At 44.9% G+C, this 17,424-nt stretch overlaps 1 protein-coding gene across 1 annotated transcript; it reads right to left on the reverse strand.

Annotated features, from left to right (window-relative positions):
- Window positions 1-7,946: 7,946 nt before the first annotated feature.
- On the reverse strand, window positions 7,947-13,630 carry LOC124706510 (isopentenyl-diphosphate Delta-isomerase I-like). The gene is made up of 6 exons (XM_047238177.1): window positions 13,301-13,630; window positions 12,904-12,959; window positions 11,883-11,974; window positions 8,920-9,022; window positions 8,667-8,804; window positions 7,947-8,540 (listed from the first exon to the last, which is right to left on the reverse strand). Exons 1-6 carry the CDS (start codon window positions 13,543-13,545, stop codon window positions 8,290-8,292), a joined length of 885 nt encoding a protein of 294 aa, XP_047094133.1. The 5' UTR covers window positions 13,546-13,630; the 3' UTR covers window positions 7,947-8,289.
- Between the last annotated feature and the right edge of the window lie 3,794 nt (window positions 13,631-17,424).

Below are 17,424 nucleotides of genomic sequence, written 5' to 3' on the forward strand. Positions count from 1 at the left end.
ACGAATTTGAGGATGGGACCAACGCCAAGTTGTAGATCTTTTCCGTATCTAACTGTGGAACTTTGAATCACTCGATTTGGATCTGCACACGAGATTCGGTGGATTTTACAAGTTCGTACCAGAATCTGAAACAGCAAGATACAGAAATTACTGCAAGGTTTTGGACGAACTTTGCTAAAGAACTTCAGATCTGAGGATTGCTCAACCTTCTCCATGCTTGGACCAACATGCACCTGCATCAAGATCCAATATGGTGAGAGGAGAAAGGGGAAATAGAGCTGGATTCATCAAAGGTTGGGGGAGGAGAGAGTAAGAGGGGAGCTCTCATGGTGAGGAGAAGCTTGAGGAAGGAGGGGAGCTCCATCCGGGTGGCTTTCCATGGCCATGGCCGGCCATGCAAGCAAGGGGCAGCAGCATTTCGTGGGGAAGTGGAGAAGGAGAGTGTGAGGGAGTGGAGGAAGAGAAGAAATGAAGCAAAGGGGAGGAGGTGGCCGGCTAGGGGGTTTTTATAGAGGGAGAGGGGTGGCTGCCTCCTTTTTTGATTGGCCAAGGTGGGTGGCTGCCCATTTAGTGATTGGGGTAGTTGGGAGGCAAGGCTTGCAAGAGAAGAAAAAGAAGAGGAAGGGCTGGCCGAAAATCTTGCCATGGTCGGCTCCTTCTTGCCAAATACAAGTGAGAAATGTGAGAGGGAGACACAACATCTATGTGAGTAGATCAGAAGCTGTGCATAAGATGTGCAAGTTTTGCCATTTGAGAAAGGATTTAATTGAAAGGTATATGAAACACCTCAATTGTCTAGGGGAAATTGGGAATGATCTCAAGTGGAATGGAATTTGGAAATATTGAGAGAGAACTGGTTGGAACATAGGAGTTCAAAAAGTTCTACTTACCTTCTCAAGTAAAGTAGAGTTTTTCTCAAACTTAAAATAAGCAAGAGGAAAATAAGAAGGGTATAAGTACCATAAACAAGCTTTTTGTTAAAAAGGAAGCATGATAGAAAGTAAGGTTTTAGAAATCAGTACTTTGTAGAAATGAGATGAAAGACAAAACCCATTTTAGTTCCTTGTTTTCTTTGAAGAAATATTTTGAGAAGCTTTAATAAAACTAAAGGTGGTTTTGTGGTCAAAACCAGAGAAGAAAAACAATAGGGTTTTGAGAAAGGAAACTCATTTAGAGAGGAGTGTTCTCAAGGGTAGGTGGTGGCTACATAATGTACCCATCATTCCCACTCTTGGTTTTGTGAAGATTAAACTTGAATAAAAACAAAAACAAGAGGTAAAAGAGGAAGAAGTGATCTGGTGCTGGAACATGGGATAGGATACCAGATCAAGTTGACTATATGAGTTGCAAGGATTGACTGAGACATGCAGGACGTGGAGGTTGAAGAGGATGTTGCATAGATGAGATCCATGCATTGAAGTCAACAATAACAGTTGTGGGTGCTTAGAGATCAAATGCCAAAGTCTGGATATTTTAAGCCTGTCAACACAGATGGTCGACATGGCCTCAAAACCAACAAGGATGAGTGGGTATAAGAGAGGGATGTACCTAGGGGTAGATGATCCTAAGTTTTGAATTAAGGATGATTGAGCTATCTTGTACTACAAAGAGAAAATCAAGATGGCACACTCATGTTGCCATCAGAAGAAGAGTTTGATGTAGTAACAAGGAAAACAATTTTTTCTAAGTCACACATGTTTTATTAGGTGAGTTGCTTGTTTAACCACTAGGGGTGTTGTTCTAAGAGGTAGCTCAAGACAAAACTCAACAAACAAAACAAGACAATTCTTCTACCAACAGATCAAGGCAATTCATCATAACAAACAGATCAAGGCAATTCATCTTAATAAGTCTATGGAAAAAGTTTTTGTTCCCCCTGATTTTTGAAATAAGGACAACTAATCAAGGTTGCAAAAGTTGGGGTGTTACACTATGCATGGTTGAGAAAACTCCAAACCTCGCTGAAGATTCATCATCTCTTGATAATACTTGATACACACTTTCTGCGCCTAGCTGAAAGGCGTTAAAGAAAAGCGCTTATGGGAGACAACCCATGTTTTTACTACAGTATTTTTGTTTTATAATTGAGTCTTGGAAGTTGTTTACTACTGTAGCAACCTCTACTTATCTTAGTTTTATGTTTTTTTGTGCCAAGTATAGTCTTTGATAGTGAAGTGAATACTAGATTTGGATTACTGCGCAAAAACAGATTTCTTTGCTGTCACGAATCTGGGTCTAATTCTCTGTAGGTAACTCAGAAAATTATGCCAATTTACGTGAGTGATCCTCAGATATGTACGCAACTTTCATTATATATGGGCATTTTCATTTGAGCAAATCTGGTGCCTCAATAAAATCCATCTTTACGGACTGTTCTGTTTTGACAGATTCTGCCTTTTATTTCGCATTGCCTCTTTTGCTATGTTGGATGAATTTCTTTGATCCATTAATGTCCAGTAGCTTTATGCAATGTCCAGAAGTGTTAAGAATGATTGTGTCACCTCTGAACATGTTAATTTTTATTGTGCACTAACCCTCTAATGAGTTGTTTCGAGTTTGGTGTGGAGGAAGTTTTCAAGGATCAAGAGAGGAGTATGATACAATATGATCAAGGAGAGTGAAAGCTCTAAGCTTGGGGATGCCCCGGTGGTTCACCCCTGCATATTCTAAGAAGACTCAAGCGTCTAAGCTTGGGGATGCCCAAGGCATCCCCTTCTTCATCGACAACATTATCAGGTTCCTCCCCTGAAACTATATTTTTATTTCGTCACATCTTATGTGCTTTGCTTGGAGCGTCGGTTTGTTTTTGTTTTTGTTTTGTTTGAATAAAATGGATCCTAGCATTCACTGTATGGGAGAGAGACACGCTCCGCTGTAGCATATGGACAAGTATGTCCTTAGGCTTTACTCATAGTATTCATGGCGAAGTTTCTTCTTCGTTAAATTGTTATATGGTTGGAATTGGAAAATGCTACACGTAGTAATTCTTAAATGTCTTGAATAATTTGATACTTGGCAATTTTTGTGATCATGTTTAAGCTCTTGCATCATATACATTGCACCCATTAATGAAGAAACACCTAGAGCTTGCTAATTTGGTTTGCATATTTGGTTTCTCTAAAGTCTAGATAATATCTAGTGTTGAGTTTTGAACAACAAGGAAGACGGTGTAGAGTCTTATAATGTTTACAATATGTATTTTATGTGAGTTTTGCTGCACCGTTCATCCTTGTGTTTGTTTCAAATAACCTTGCTAGCCTAAACCTTGTATCGAGAGGGAATACTTCTCATGCATCCAAAATCCTTGAGCCAACCACTATGCCATTTGTGTCCACCATACCTACCTACTACATGGTATTTCTCCGCCATTCCAAAGTAAATTGCTTGAGTGCTACCTTTAAAATTTCCATCATTCGCCTTTACAATATATAGCTCATGGGACAAATAGCTTAAAAACTATTGTGGTATTGAATATGTACTTATGCACTTTATATCTTATTAAGTTGCTTGTTGTGCGATAACCATGTTTCTGGGGACGCCATCAACTATTCTTTGTTGAATATCATGTGAGTTGTTATGCATGTCCGTCTTGTCTGAAGTAAGAGAGATCTACCACCTTAATGGTTGGAGCATGCATATTGTTAGAGAAGAACATTGGGCCGCTAACTAAAGCCATGAATCATGGTGGAAGTTTCAGTTTTGGACATATATCCTCAATCTCATATGAGAATAATAATTGTTGCCACATGCTTATGCATTAAAGAGGATTCCATTATCTGTTGTCCATGTTGTCCCGGTATGGATGTCTAAGTTGAGAATAATCAAAAGCGAGAAATCCAAAATGCGAGCTTTCTCCTTAGACCTTTGTACGAGCGGCATGGAGGTACCCCATTGTGACACTTGGTTAAAACATGTGTATTGCGATGATCCGGTAGTCCAAGCTAATTAGGACAAGGTGCGGGCACTATTAGTATATTATGCATGAGGCTTGCAACTTGTAAGATATAATTTACATAACTCATATGCTTTATTACTACCGTTGACAAAATTGTTTCATGTTTTCAAAATAAAAGCTCTAGCACAAATATAGCAATCGATGCTTTCCTCTTTGAAGGACCATTATTTTTACTTTTATGTTGAGTCAGTTCACCTATCTCTCTCCACCTCAAGAAGCAAACACTTGTGTGAACTGTGCATTGATTCCTACATACTTGCATATTGCACTTGTTATATTACTCTATGTTGACAATTATCCATGAGATATACATGTTACAAGTTGAAAGCAACCGCTGAAACTTAATCTTCCTTTGTGTTGCTTCAATACCTTTACTTTGATTTATTGCTTTATGAGTTAACTCTTATGCAAGACTTATTGATGCTTGTCTTGAAGTACTATTCATGAAAAGTCTTTGCTTTATGATTCAGTTGTTTACTCATGTCATTACCATTGTTTTTATCGCTGCATTCATTACATATGTTTACAAATAGTATGATCAAGGTTATGATGGCATGTCACTTCAGAAATTATCTTTGTTATCGTTTTACCTGCTCGGGACGAGCAGGACTAAGCTTGGGGATGCTGATACGTCTCCGACGTATCGATAATTTCTTATGTTCCATGCCACATTATTGATGATATCTACATGTTTTATGCACACTTTATGTCATATTCGTGCATTTTCTCGGAACTAACCTATTAACAAGATGCCGAAGAGCCGCTTGTCGTTTTCTGCTGTTTTTGGTTTCGTAAATCCTAGTACCGAAATATTCTCGGAATTGGACGAAATCAACGCCCGTGGTCCCATTTTGCCACGAAGCTTCCGAAGACCGAAGAGGAGTCGAAGTGGGGCCACGAGGCGCCGCCACACTAGGGCGGCGCGGCCCAGGCCCTCGGCCGCGCCGACCTATGGTGTGGGGCCCTCGTGTGGCCCCCGCGTTGCCCTTCCGCCTACTTAAAGCCTCCGTCGCGAAACCCCCAGCACCGAGAGCCACGATATGGAAAACTCTATCGAGACGCTGCCGCTGCCAATCCCATCTCGGGGATTCGGAGATCTCCTCCGGCACCCTCGCCGGAGAGGGGATTCATCTCCCGGAGGACTCTTCACCGCCATGGTCGCCTCCGGAGTGATGAGTGAGTAGTTCACCCCTCGGACTATGGGTCCATAGCAGTAGCTAGATGGTTGTCTTCTCCTCATTGTGCTTCATTGTTGGATCTTGTGAGCTGCCTAACATGATCAAGATCATCTATCCGTAATACTATATGTTGTGTTTGTCGGGATCCGATGGATAGAGAATACTATGTTATGTTAATTATCAAGTTATTACCTATGTGTTGTTTATGATCTTGCATGCTCTCCGTTATTAGTAGAGGCTCTGGCCAAGTTTTTGCTCTTAACTCCAAGAGGGAGTATTTATGCTCGATAGTGGGTTCATGCCTCCATTGATATCTCGGGGACGATGGATGTAAAGTTTTAAGGTTGTGGATGTGTTGTTGCCACTAGGGATAAAACATTGATGCTATGTCTAAGGATGTAGTTGTTGATTACATTACACACCATACTTAATGCAATTGTCTGTTGTTTTGCAACTTAATACTGGAAGGGGTTCGGATGATAACCTCGAAGGTGGACTTTTTAGGCATAGATGCATGCCGGATGGCGGTCTATGTACTTTGTCGTAATGCCCAATTAAATCTCACTATATTTATCATGACATGTATGTGCATTGTTATGCCCTCTCTATTTGTCAATTGCCCGACCGTAATTTGTTCACCCAACATGCTTTTATCTTATGGGAGAGACACCTCTAGTGAACTGTGGACCCCGGTCCATTCTTTTATACTCGAAATACAAATCTGCTGCAATACTTGTTTTATCGTTTTCTTGCAAACAATCATCTTCCACACAATACGGTTAATCCTTTGTTACAGCAAGCCGGTGAGATTGACAACCTCACTGTTTGGTTGGGGCAAAGTACTTTGGTTGTGTTGTGCAGGTTCCACGTTGGCGCCGGAATCTCTGGTGTTGCGCCGCACTACATCCCGCCGCCATCAACCTTCAACGTGCTTCTTGGCTCCTCCTGGTTCGATAAACCTTGGTTTCTTTCTGAGGGAAAACTTGCTGCTGTGCGCATCATACCTTCCTCTTGGGGTTCCCAACGAACGTGTGAGTTACACGCCATCAATCAACAGTGGGATTTGTCCATCCCGATGACGGATAGATATACTCTGGGCCCTCTCGGTGGAATGTCGTCTAATGTCTTGCAAGCATATGAATAAGTTCATAAGAGACCACATACCACGGTACGAGTAAAGAGTACTTGTCGAGAGACGAGGTTGAACAAGGTATAGAGTGATACCGATGATCAAACCTCGAACAAGTAAAATATCGCGTGACAAAGGGAATTGGTATCGTATGTGAATGGTTCATTCGATCACTAAAGTCATCGTTGAATATGTGGGAGCTATTATGGATCTCCAGATCCCGCTATTAGTTATTGGTCGGAGTGAGTACTCAACCATGTCCACATAGTTCGCGAACCGTAGAGTGACACACTTAAAGTTGGATGTTGAAATGGTAGAACTTGAATATGGAATGGAGCTCGAATATTTGTTCGGAGTCCCGGATGAGATCCCGGACATCACGAGGAGTTCCGGAATGGTCCGGAGAATAAGATTCATATATAGGATGTCATTTTATGTGATTTAAAATGATGCGGAAGGTTCTATGGAAGATTCTAGAAGGTTCTAGAAAAGTCCGGAAGAGACTCCACCTCCATGGCCGGCCAACCCTAGAGGGGGAGGAGTCCCAAGTGGACTCCCCAAAGGGGGCCGGCCACCCCTCCATGGAAGGTGGAACTCCCACCTCTAGTGGGAGTCCTAGCTTGGGTAGGTTTCCCTATCATATGGAAGGTTTTGGGTTCGGGTCTTATTCGGAGACTTGTAGTCCAACCCTTGGGGCTTCCACCTATATAATGAGGGACAAGGGGAGGGGGCCGGCCACCTCAAGACCACCACCCGGCCGCACCCCCAAGTGGCCGGCCACCCCCTCCCAAACCCTAGCCGCCCCCTCTCCTCCATAGCTCCCGCGTGCTTTAGTGAAGCTCCGCCGGAGTTCTCCACCGCCACCGACACCACGCCGTTGTGCTGTCGGATTCAAGAGGAGCTACTACTTCCGCTGCCCGCTGGAACGGGAGGTGGACGTCGTCTTCATCAACAACCGAACGTGTGACCGAGTACGGATGTGCTGCCCGTTCGTGGCGCCGGTGATCAAGATCTTCTACGCGCTTTTGCAAGCGGCAAGTGAACGTCTACCGCAGCAACAAGAGCCTCATCTTGTAGGCTTTGGAATCTCTTCAAGGGTGAGACTCGATAAACCTCTCGTTGCTACCGTCTTCTAGATTGCATCTTGGCTTGAATTGCGTGTTCGCGGTAGAAATTTTTTTTGTTTTCTATGCAACATTTTCCTACAAAGGACGCACAAACGGAATTTTCGTTTCCAACTAATATGAAATTTCCGTTTTAGATTTGATGTCCATGGCTCAATCCCCACATGCCCATCACATGACCTTGTCAAGCTGAACTTTTAAAGCGCCTCTTCCTAGAATTGGCCACCATGTAATCCTTTCATGCATTCGGAGAGGGTTCCAAGGTTTGACCATCCCCTAAATCATAATAAATCGACGACGATGCTAGAATTAGGGAACAATTTTGTTAGCTTGTGAATGCTCAAGATTTTTTTTTTTTGCATGATTCAAGGGTTCTCTTGGTTCCGACCAATATCTGCATCACTCCGCGTTCGCACCGTATTCAGTCTATATTTGTTTTTGACAATGGTTTCTATATTTATTTTTGCTTCTGCAAACAAAAACAAAACCATTACCAAATCAGGCAAGACAAGGGATGCTTGACTGGAATAAATGTTTCTAAGGAGAACTGGATGTAGATAGTAGACTTGTATACCGTCTCATTATCTTGAACACACAAACAGTTTCTCCGAAACAATTGTTGCCACCCAGTTTTTTTACATTCCATGAGGCCTCGAGAATGCTACTTATAATGTGCAAGATCCCTTGTTTGTGTCTATAATTGTTGCTAATGTGAATCATCATTATTTACAAGGCACCTCAGTTCTTAAAAAGATATACTCGCATTTCTCAACAACAAAAAGGGAAAATACAGCATCCACGACTGCAAAGGAACAAAGAAGGAAATAGAAAAGAAATCCATGCACCAACCAGAACACCGGCGCTTATTTCTCTAGGGAGTAACTAACAGTAATGCTGTGTATTCTACAACTTATGGATAGTTTTCATGTCGGCGGCCTCCTTCAGAGTCCCTTGCTCGACATGATCCCACCAGCCCATGAGGAAGTTGTCGACCACCAGCCTGAACCAAGGGGACAGCTTGATCCCGCCTTCCCCTGCGTCTGCTTTCCTGAGCAGCTGCTTCAGCTCCTCGCGGTTCACGTACTTGACGTCGGACACTTCTTCAGGGTTCGGGTTGAGCTTCACGTCACGAACCATGAACAGGAGGTAGTCCACTGAAATAATGACGAATCAACAAATAATTGCTATGAGATACTGCTTAACTATACGGGGCATCCAATTAAACCAAATTGCATGAAAACTAAAAATCCATGGGTGATGAACAAAGGGCAAGATTTTACGCTCGTGTTCGCCCCACTTTCCATCAGATGGAGCCTTGTAAAGCATCTTTCCGAGTGGAATGAATTGGTCAACCGGTAATTCCTCAGCCTGTATTCCCAGTTCATCAAATAGTTTCCGCTGTGCTGCATTTCTGACACCTGAAACAAAATAAAAGGTTGCGACCGGTATTCAGTAAGGTGGAAGCAACAGCATGGATGGTGCATCTAATGGTATGAGACAGTTCTGTTCACTCTTCAGGGCAGATTAATGTACCTTCGCTATTCTCCTCAATTAGCTCAGATTCACGGTACAGAGGGTGGCTGCAGCAAGTGTTTGTCCAGACAAGTGGAAATGTCACTTTTGTCGTAGACCTTTGCTGTAAAAAGTTTAATATTAGAAACTTGTCTATGATGAAAAGGCTTAAAATATTTATTGGAGAACGATAGTAGTGAACAAAAGTTTCAGGCTAAGGCAGAAATAAATGCTAATACATGATTCAGGTTTAGTGGGCTGCATTGTTGTTATGTAGTGGGTTGAACTGTGCCACTGTACGGTTGAAGTTTCAACAGAGGGTGAAAATTGCACTTCCAAAGAGGGGACTTACCACCCAATGGTTGATTATGAGCTTACAAGGCTAGGACAATAAAATCTTGTGTATGCTAAATAACATTTGCAGACTGTGGCATTCATGATGTAAAAACAAATATATTTGTGTTTCCACACGTTAGGTATATAATCAGGGGCAATGCATGATATATAATCAGGGGCAATGATGGTCGCGTTTTATGGTTATAACTGCGGTTATTGTTTGACTGTGCAAATTTCCAATAATTCAAGACCAATGAATATAGTTATCTCAAATACTTCCAGATGATTTCTTCAGTTTCACCATTCTACGTCAGAAAATAACTTTGCCCATTAAGAGAAGAAACTCAAGAGGAAGCAGCTAGGGCCAGACAAAGGAAATGTGTAAAATCAAACTAAGTTTGATTCCAATTTCAAGATGAACTCAAACTGGACCAAGTATAAGGTATATCCAAACTGTTAGCTTCCTGACATGCTCAGTAATGACAAGTTCCTCCAATGCGTCTGTTATGTGGCTGCTAGGGTTTGGGAGGGAGAGAGAGGGCTGCGAGGGCGCGAGAGGGCCGGCCGGGGGCCTTGCCCACGGCCGGTAGCAAGAGGGAAGGGATTTCCTTCTTAATTCTTGCTTGATTAGATTGATACATCTCCTCTCCATATATAGAGAGGTTTATTTGACTCCCAAGCAAGTCTTACTTGACCCCTAAGCAAACCCTAAGACTAACGGGCCCAGGTCCACGACGTACTCTAACACTACACCCCACCTGGACATGTAGCTCGTCCTCGAGCTGCAACCTAAACAAATCATGACTCAACGCAACACAAACCTAACACCTAAAAACGAGCCTTTTACATCTCGGCTTGTTTATTACTCTCAACCTAAAATGGGCCGGGACGCTTTATTGTTGACCCCTGAACATAAAGTGGACACCATCCCCCGTCGGACGTGCACCTGTACAGCCACCTGGATCCCATGGAAACCAGCGAGACAAAAGGAGCCCGCGCGGCGGCCGACGGCGGAATGCAGTGGTGCTACGCGGTGCGCTCCTGTCGGTGACACCATGCCTTCTCCCCGCCGGATGACTGTCGATGGCGCAGACTTTGAGGTCGCTGCCCGCGGGAAAAACAACATGTCCGCCGCCCATGGGGGAAACCGCACGCCCAAGATCCCCGACGCAGCGGACGAGATCGAGGTCCGTTGCGCAACGAAGCGCAACTTGGAGGAGCTGCAGCTGCAGATCACGCCTCTCCCGCACACGCCGACGCACTAGGAGGCCGCGCGCAGCAGCCTGCAGCCTCACTGCCGCCGACACGTGGTGGATAGCGATCCAAGCCGGAAGCGGTGACGGCGGCGGAGGGAAACGGACCAGGTGGAAGGGCATCCCGGGCGGTGTCGATGTAGAGCTCGAGGCTAAGGTCGCTCCCACACCGCCGAAAGGCAGGGACGGCGTCGGTGGCGGCAGCAGCCGCTGCTGCGGTGTTGGTGGCGACGGCAGCTGCTGCTGTTGCAGTTGCCCACCGAACGACAGGGACAGCGTCGGTGAGGACAGCAGCTGCAGCGGCGGCGTTGGTGGCGGCCGCAGCTGCCGTTGTTGTTGCTGTAGCGTCCCGGTGGGGAAGAAGGCGGCCGGCTGCTGGAGAAGAGGGACCCCCGTTGCCGAGGTAGGGCCCGGCCTGGAGATGGTAGACAGCGGCAGCGGGGACTGCAGCAGCCCGGCGTCGGGTGGCGGCGACGACAGAAGCAGCGTCGGCTGCAGCGGCCCGGCGATCGTGGCGGAGGCCGCCTGGTGCGTCGGCTGCCACGGCAGCAGCGCCGCCGCCAGCGGCGGCCCGTAGGGACCGGCCAGGAAGAGTCGGATCTCCTGGACAGCAATGGTGAGATCGCGGAGGGCTGCGGAGATCTCCGCTGGGGAGAGAACGGCGGGGACGTCGGAGTGCGGCGGCGGTGGGTGGGAAGAACTCAGTGGAGGGCTGGACATGATCGAACGAGAGCTATCTGATACCAAATGTTATGTGGCTGCTAGGGTTTGGGAGGGAGAGAGAGGGCTGCGAGGGCGCGAGAGGGCCGGCCGGGGGCCTTGCCCACGGCCGGTAGCAAGAGGGAAGGGATTTCCTTCTTAATTCTTGCTTGATTAGATTGATACATCTCCTCTCCATATATAGAGAGGTTTATTTGACTCCCAAGCAAGTCTTACTTAACCCCTAAGCAAACCCTAAGACTAACGGGCCCAGGTCCACGACGTACTCTAACAGCGTCTGAGCTTGATGTATCCTACCTTCATCGTGTAATCAGTTATGCACACATCCAGCTCATCTATGTCAAGTACCTCTGAGCTAGAATGTTCAAACTTATTGTGTTATGCGCACGTTCAGCTCATCTATGCCAACTTCCTCTAGTACCTCCTAGCTTGTACTTTTCAACTTTACTGCACATCCCAACTCAAACTAAATTTGATCACGCATACCAATCTAGAAAACAAGCAGCAATTTTTCATTCTTAATCAAGCTCAGACTTTTCAAAGCCTAACAAAAAAAAATCACATATCCAAACTGAATGAGAGAGAAAATGAAAGTGCATCACGTTCTTCATACATTGTAAAATCAGAGAAGACTACATCTTAAACCAAATAACCATATTTATGTCGTGCATATACCTGAAGTAACAACTCATATTTGGAGTTGAAAAGGAAGACACTGAATGCTCTGTGAAGGGCATGCCCAGAGTCTATCTTTTCCATGAGATGGCCTACAATTACAATAGCGTGATTAACAAACCAGAGCAATATCTGCAGAGATAGATACTTCCATTGTAGTTTATCAGTTCAGAAAGCGATAATATATCAAAGAGCAAACAGAAAAGCATATTATTTTCCACATAATTGACCAAAAAAAGGGTCTAATTCTGCCTGAATGAGCTCCTGCTCATCACAATTTTCTGACTGGTGGATGTGATGTGCCACTCGGAGTCTTGGCTGGAAATGCAGTCTGCTTCTTTTCTTAATGAAATACACATTTTGCATGATCTCTAGAAAATGGAAGCCATTAATGTCTTGCCGGCCAGGCTTCAAACTTCTAAAACGCGCCTATAGGCATGACCGCATGAGGTAAAAATTACAGCAAAAAATATCTGCTGGCGGTGAGTCTCATAGTCAAGCTGCAGTATTATCTGCTAATATTTTTTCAAATAGTATGATCCAGTGCAATGGACCTAGTAAATTTACAAAATTATTTCCATGATGCTACGATGAAGAAAATAGTTCAGTTAAACTCCAGCAAAAATCATGTATGATGGCAATACCAAGAAATTTCTGGCAGTTCAATGGATGTGGCCAAACATCGAAACGGAATAACTACCGGGCCAGGTATTCAGATTGCATAGCCTGAGCTCCCTCAGCATTAAAGGGCAGTGTAGGTGCTTTTAGCTCAGTTTCAGTTTTCGTTGTTTCATTTTGCTCTCATTTTTATTTTCCTTGTTGGCTTATTTTCTGGTTGTTCCACTATGGGTTTGTTCGTGCCCTTTTGGGGTTCTTCTTCTAATAAACAACGTGACGTGCATTTAAGATGTGTGCTCAAGAAAAGGCATGTTACCGTAGCATCAGACATGTGTGCTCAAGAAAAGTCATGCTATATGGAACGCAATCAAACAAGAAAATGGATGAAATGATTTAGACGTACAATTATACTTGGACTCATGGCCGATGACGTTGTCTTGTTCATCCACTAAGATGCACCTGCACAATAAATTGAATGCTTCAGTTATAGGACTTGACAAGAGATGAGATGGTCGAACTCGGTTTTAGTTTTCCCGCAGCGTAACCTAAATCTGTCAACACGATAACAGCATCAAGCTAGACAATCAGGGGAAAGAATCATTGCTTATGCTAATCATCCAATCCTCGACAAAATCAATCTTAATGGGCATAATCTCAGGGCAATCGCTTTTGACCAGCACGCCAGACAGAGACATGAAACCTAACGACAAGTCCACTAGCAGGCCGGCACAGTTCAGTCCAGGGCAGCCGAGCAGAGAGCAAGTTGACGGGACGAGATTTGGGGCGCGGGGCACACTCACTCGTCGTCGAACATGAGCCGGCGCTGGACGGCGTCCATCCCTGCGTCCGCCTCGGCGTCGGCGGTGCCGGCCTTCCCCATCACGACGGCGGTGGCGGCGAAAGCGGAGCGCCCGCGGAAGGCGAGCGTCGTCCTGGGGAGGAGCCCCGAGAATGAGGAGGAGACCGCCAGGCGAGACGAGGCACGGCCGAGGCCGAGCGAGGCGGAGGAGAAGAGCGCGAGGGAGCGCGCCGCCGAGGCCGCCATGGTAGAGAAGCTGCTCGCGTCGGCTGGATTTGGTGGGGTTGTTAGGGAGCGCGCAGGGCGGCTTTGGACGGAGACTGAACACGAAGAGAGAGCGGGTCTATTTCTTTGGTGTCCTGGTGTGGCGTGGCAGACTGAACAAAAATAGCCGCCCCGGAAGCCCTGTGCTAGTCAAAAGTCAAAACACATGTTAGCGCTGCGTTGAAGAGCATAACCACGTTTTATTGTGACTTTTGACAAAATTTATTTCCGCAACATTCGGCATTTGAGCACAACCGTAAGGGCTTGGTAAGAATTTTAGTGGGGACCTATTTATCCCCAATTTTACCTAAATTTTAGTGTAACTTTTTCAATCCCCAATACTCCCCTATATGATGGATTGGGAATGGGGTTTTCAATTCTCAATACTCTACCCCTCTCTAGAGTATTATCTTTACTAATCCCCACTAAGACCTTGTTTCTCTCGTATTTTTCTTCCCAATCAGGCCTTGTTCGTTTTGTGTGGAATGAAACCAGACCTGGAATCGATCCAGGCAGGGATTTGGTTGATCCAGACCCTACACCCAATCCCTAGTAACCCACGTCAACCCCTTCTCAATAATCCCGTGTATGCTTTGTAGCTGTTCGGTTAATCCCCGGTAGGCTCCAACCGCTACTCGTGGCATACTTGCATAGTTGCACCGATTAAACTCAATAGTCTCAGAATTCTTTCTCAATCCAGCCGCACGGAAATAACAATAGATTCACAAAAAAACATAAAAAATAAATTTTGAACTGGGACCAAAAAAAACATTAAAATGTTTATCACATTTAATCATGATGAAAATCAAAAGATGATACAAATAGCTTCTGCCAAACATAATTTGATCATCGCTTCTCAAAACTCCTCTACAAATAGATGCATCCTAGCAGCACTTCAGTCTGCATCTAGATCAACTATTTGATATAAGTAACTTGCTAGACATCTAGCAGACATAATTTGATCATAAATAACAGCAAAGGTCCGGAGGGAGCTCGTCTTCTCCAACTCTCACAGGGGCAGGTGTGATCTGCAAAAAAAGAGAGAATTGCTTATTTGGCCCTCTCTCAAATTTGGATGCCTTTTTTGGCCCTGGACAAGTTTGTTGTCCCTTTTTGACCTAATTTTCTTGGATGAGTTCCTTATTTGACCCTCTAGTGCAATTTTTAAACTAGTAGCTGTGTGAGAAGACGCTTTTGCCCCTGCTGCAATATGTTACAAATTTGCAGTAAAAATATTGTATATAATTGGTCAAACTTATTGGAATTGTTATAAAATCGAATATTTATCCATATAACTCTTTGAATTGAAAAACTGAGCTCAGATTTGAAAAAATCAATTTTTTTTTGGATCAAGTCCGCCACGCATGTACGTATAGCGCCCCCGGCAGGTACGGTAATCGTGGCCGGCAAATGTTCAAAATGGAAATGGTTAACGTGGCTAGCGCGGAAACACACAATATATTTTTCCGTTCCATTAATTAATCGACTCCTTGTTGATTACGTGATCAAGCTGGACCATCACCTGGTCTATCGGATACACGTGTCGCGCAAGGAGATGCACCTGTACGTGTGCTTCAACTCCTTGTTGTTTACGCTTTTTTTTACTGTAACTAGGGCGGGCGTTAGCCAGCCTGAACATGTATTAAGTCAAGTTGCCTATGAGGATTTTCAGCCTCTACAAGATGAGTTCAATGAACCAGAGTACACGAGGATTACAAGATAGGAGAATAAAAAGGAAAACACACAAGCGACATCACCGCCAGCAGCTAGCACCGGCGAGGCGGAGGACGGGCGAAAAGATCGGGCGCCCCAGGGGAGGCCAGGCCCCATCCGAGCAGCCCAGCGCGAGAACCAGCCAGTCCCGCCGCCGCCAGCCGCCTGAGGGCTTCGCCCATAGACGTATGCCGGCGGCGGCGAGGGGAGGGCCGGCAGGGAGGGGGTAGCGGCACGGTGGCTAGGGTTTCTGCCCGGGTCGCCTCAAGGGACACGACACGGGGGCTCCTATTTATCTCTCGCTAAATGAAATGATGCCTTTTGTTGGTTACGATTTCACTCATAAACTTCGTCCAATCATAAGGGAGTAAATTCTGTTTCAAATACTTGTAAAGAATAATAAATTTTCAAGCCACACTTTTGTGGACACTTGTACTGTCACTCATACGCACTAATTTTATGAACTTGGCAGCATGTACGTACTTATTTTGTGAACTTGGCAGCATGCATGTGACCATCCCGTGTGGTTTATATGTCCACTGGTTGTGATATTTGTATATTTGGGTACTTTTGAAACTTCTACATTATGTGTTATGCATTCTACTTATATATATTATATATGAACTGCATCCGGTTTCACAGGAGGTTTTGTCAAAATTTTGTTTTTTTCAAATATGAGCTAAGTTTTTCAATGCAAACATTTATATGAACAATTATTTGATGGCATAATAATTCCAATAACTTATACCAATTATATTACAACATTTCTACTGCAATTTTGTCACATGTTGCAGCAAGGGCAAAATCGTCTCCTCACACAGCTACTAGTTCAAAAATTGTACTAGAGGGCCAAATAAGGAACTCATCCAAAAAAAATTAGATAAAAAAGGACAGCAAACTTGTCCAGGGCCAAAAAAGGCATCCAAATTTGAGAGAGGGCCAAATAAGGAATTCTCTCGCAAAAAAATCAGAAAGTGACAGTTAGTTCAATGGAGACCAGAAATCATGTGCTCTTCCATTCAGATCACACACCAGAAAGAATGTTCTAGGAGCTATATTACGTACTAGTCTAAATTCACAACAATATACTGCAAATCAAAAAGAAGTGCAAATTCGTGTGCAGCAGATCATCTCCTATCAAAATCCCTACCCAGTAACTTCGCACCGGCGCACTGTAGATCTGCTAGCTGAGAATGAGTGAACCTGACGTGATTTGACGAGGCGCCCGATCGGAATGACACGCACTCACTCACAAATCACCAAAGCAGCACCGCAGCAGGTGTACTGCGAGTTTGCCTGGGCATTATTTAGTCACGGCCATCTCCTTGCACCGTTTTCCCCATCTATCTCCAAGATTTTCTCCAATCAAGAACCGTACTGAAACCTAACTACGAGATGGGAACGATGAGAAGTAGGAGAGGGGGCATACCGGGGAGAACGTCGCCGGCGGAAGAGAGAGCCGGCGGTGGAGGGGAAGGCATCGCGTCGCCGTCACCGTCGCCTTCGCCGGCGAGATCGCCGAGTCGTCGTCTTCGCGTCGCCCCGTCGTCTGTCTCTCACGCCGTCGCGTGTCGTGGATATTCTTCCACGGGTCGAGTGGGGAGAAAAAATATCCAGACAAGGGAGGAAGGGTTCGGTGGGTTGGGCCGGGCTAAAATTCCAGACCGGGAGCAAACGAAGGATCTTTTATTTGGGGCTGGAAAAAAAAACTCGCCGGGCTGGAAAACCAGAGTTGGGCTCCAATCCAGGCCTTTCCCTGCCTACGACGGATTAACCGAACAAGGCCTTAGGTGACACCAAATCCCCTCAAATACCCTCCCCAAAAATACAATAGTATGATGGAGAATTTTTGATTTAGACAAAAAATGTGGGGATGGGAAAGGATGGGAGGGTATATCTCGAGATTATTTGGTTCAAAGCCGAAGAAGTAAACGGACTAGTGGGGATTTTCCGGGATACGAAATAATCCCCTTCCATCCCCATAAATAGCATACCTACAACTTGTCTCATGAGTCATGAACTTCACATGGAGATATTGGCTTATGTACTACAGACTTTTCAATTCTTGCAGAAGAGCGAAGCCACAAATTCAGATGAACGAACGAGGGACAGGAAAACATGCAGAACCAAGCACATCAATTTTCAAAT

Source organism: Lolium rigidum, chromosome 4 (genome assembly GCF_022539505.1).
Source record: "Lolium rigidum isolate FL_2022 chromosome 4, APGP_CSIRO_Lrig_0.1, whole genome shotgun sequence".
NCBI classification, from domain to species: domain Eukaryota; kingdom Viridiplantae; phylum Streptophyta; class Magnoliopsida; order Poales; family Poaceae; genus Lolium; species Lolium rigidum.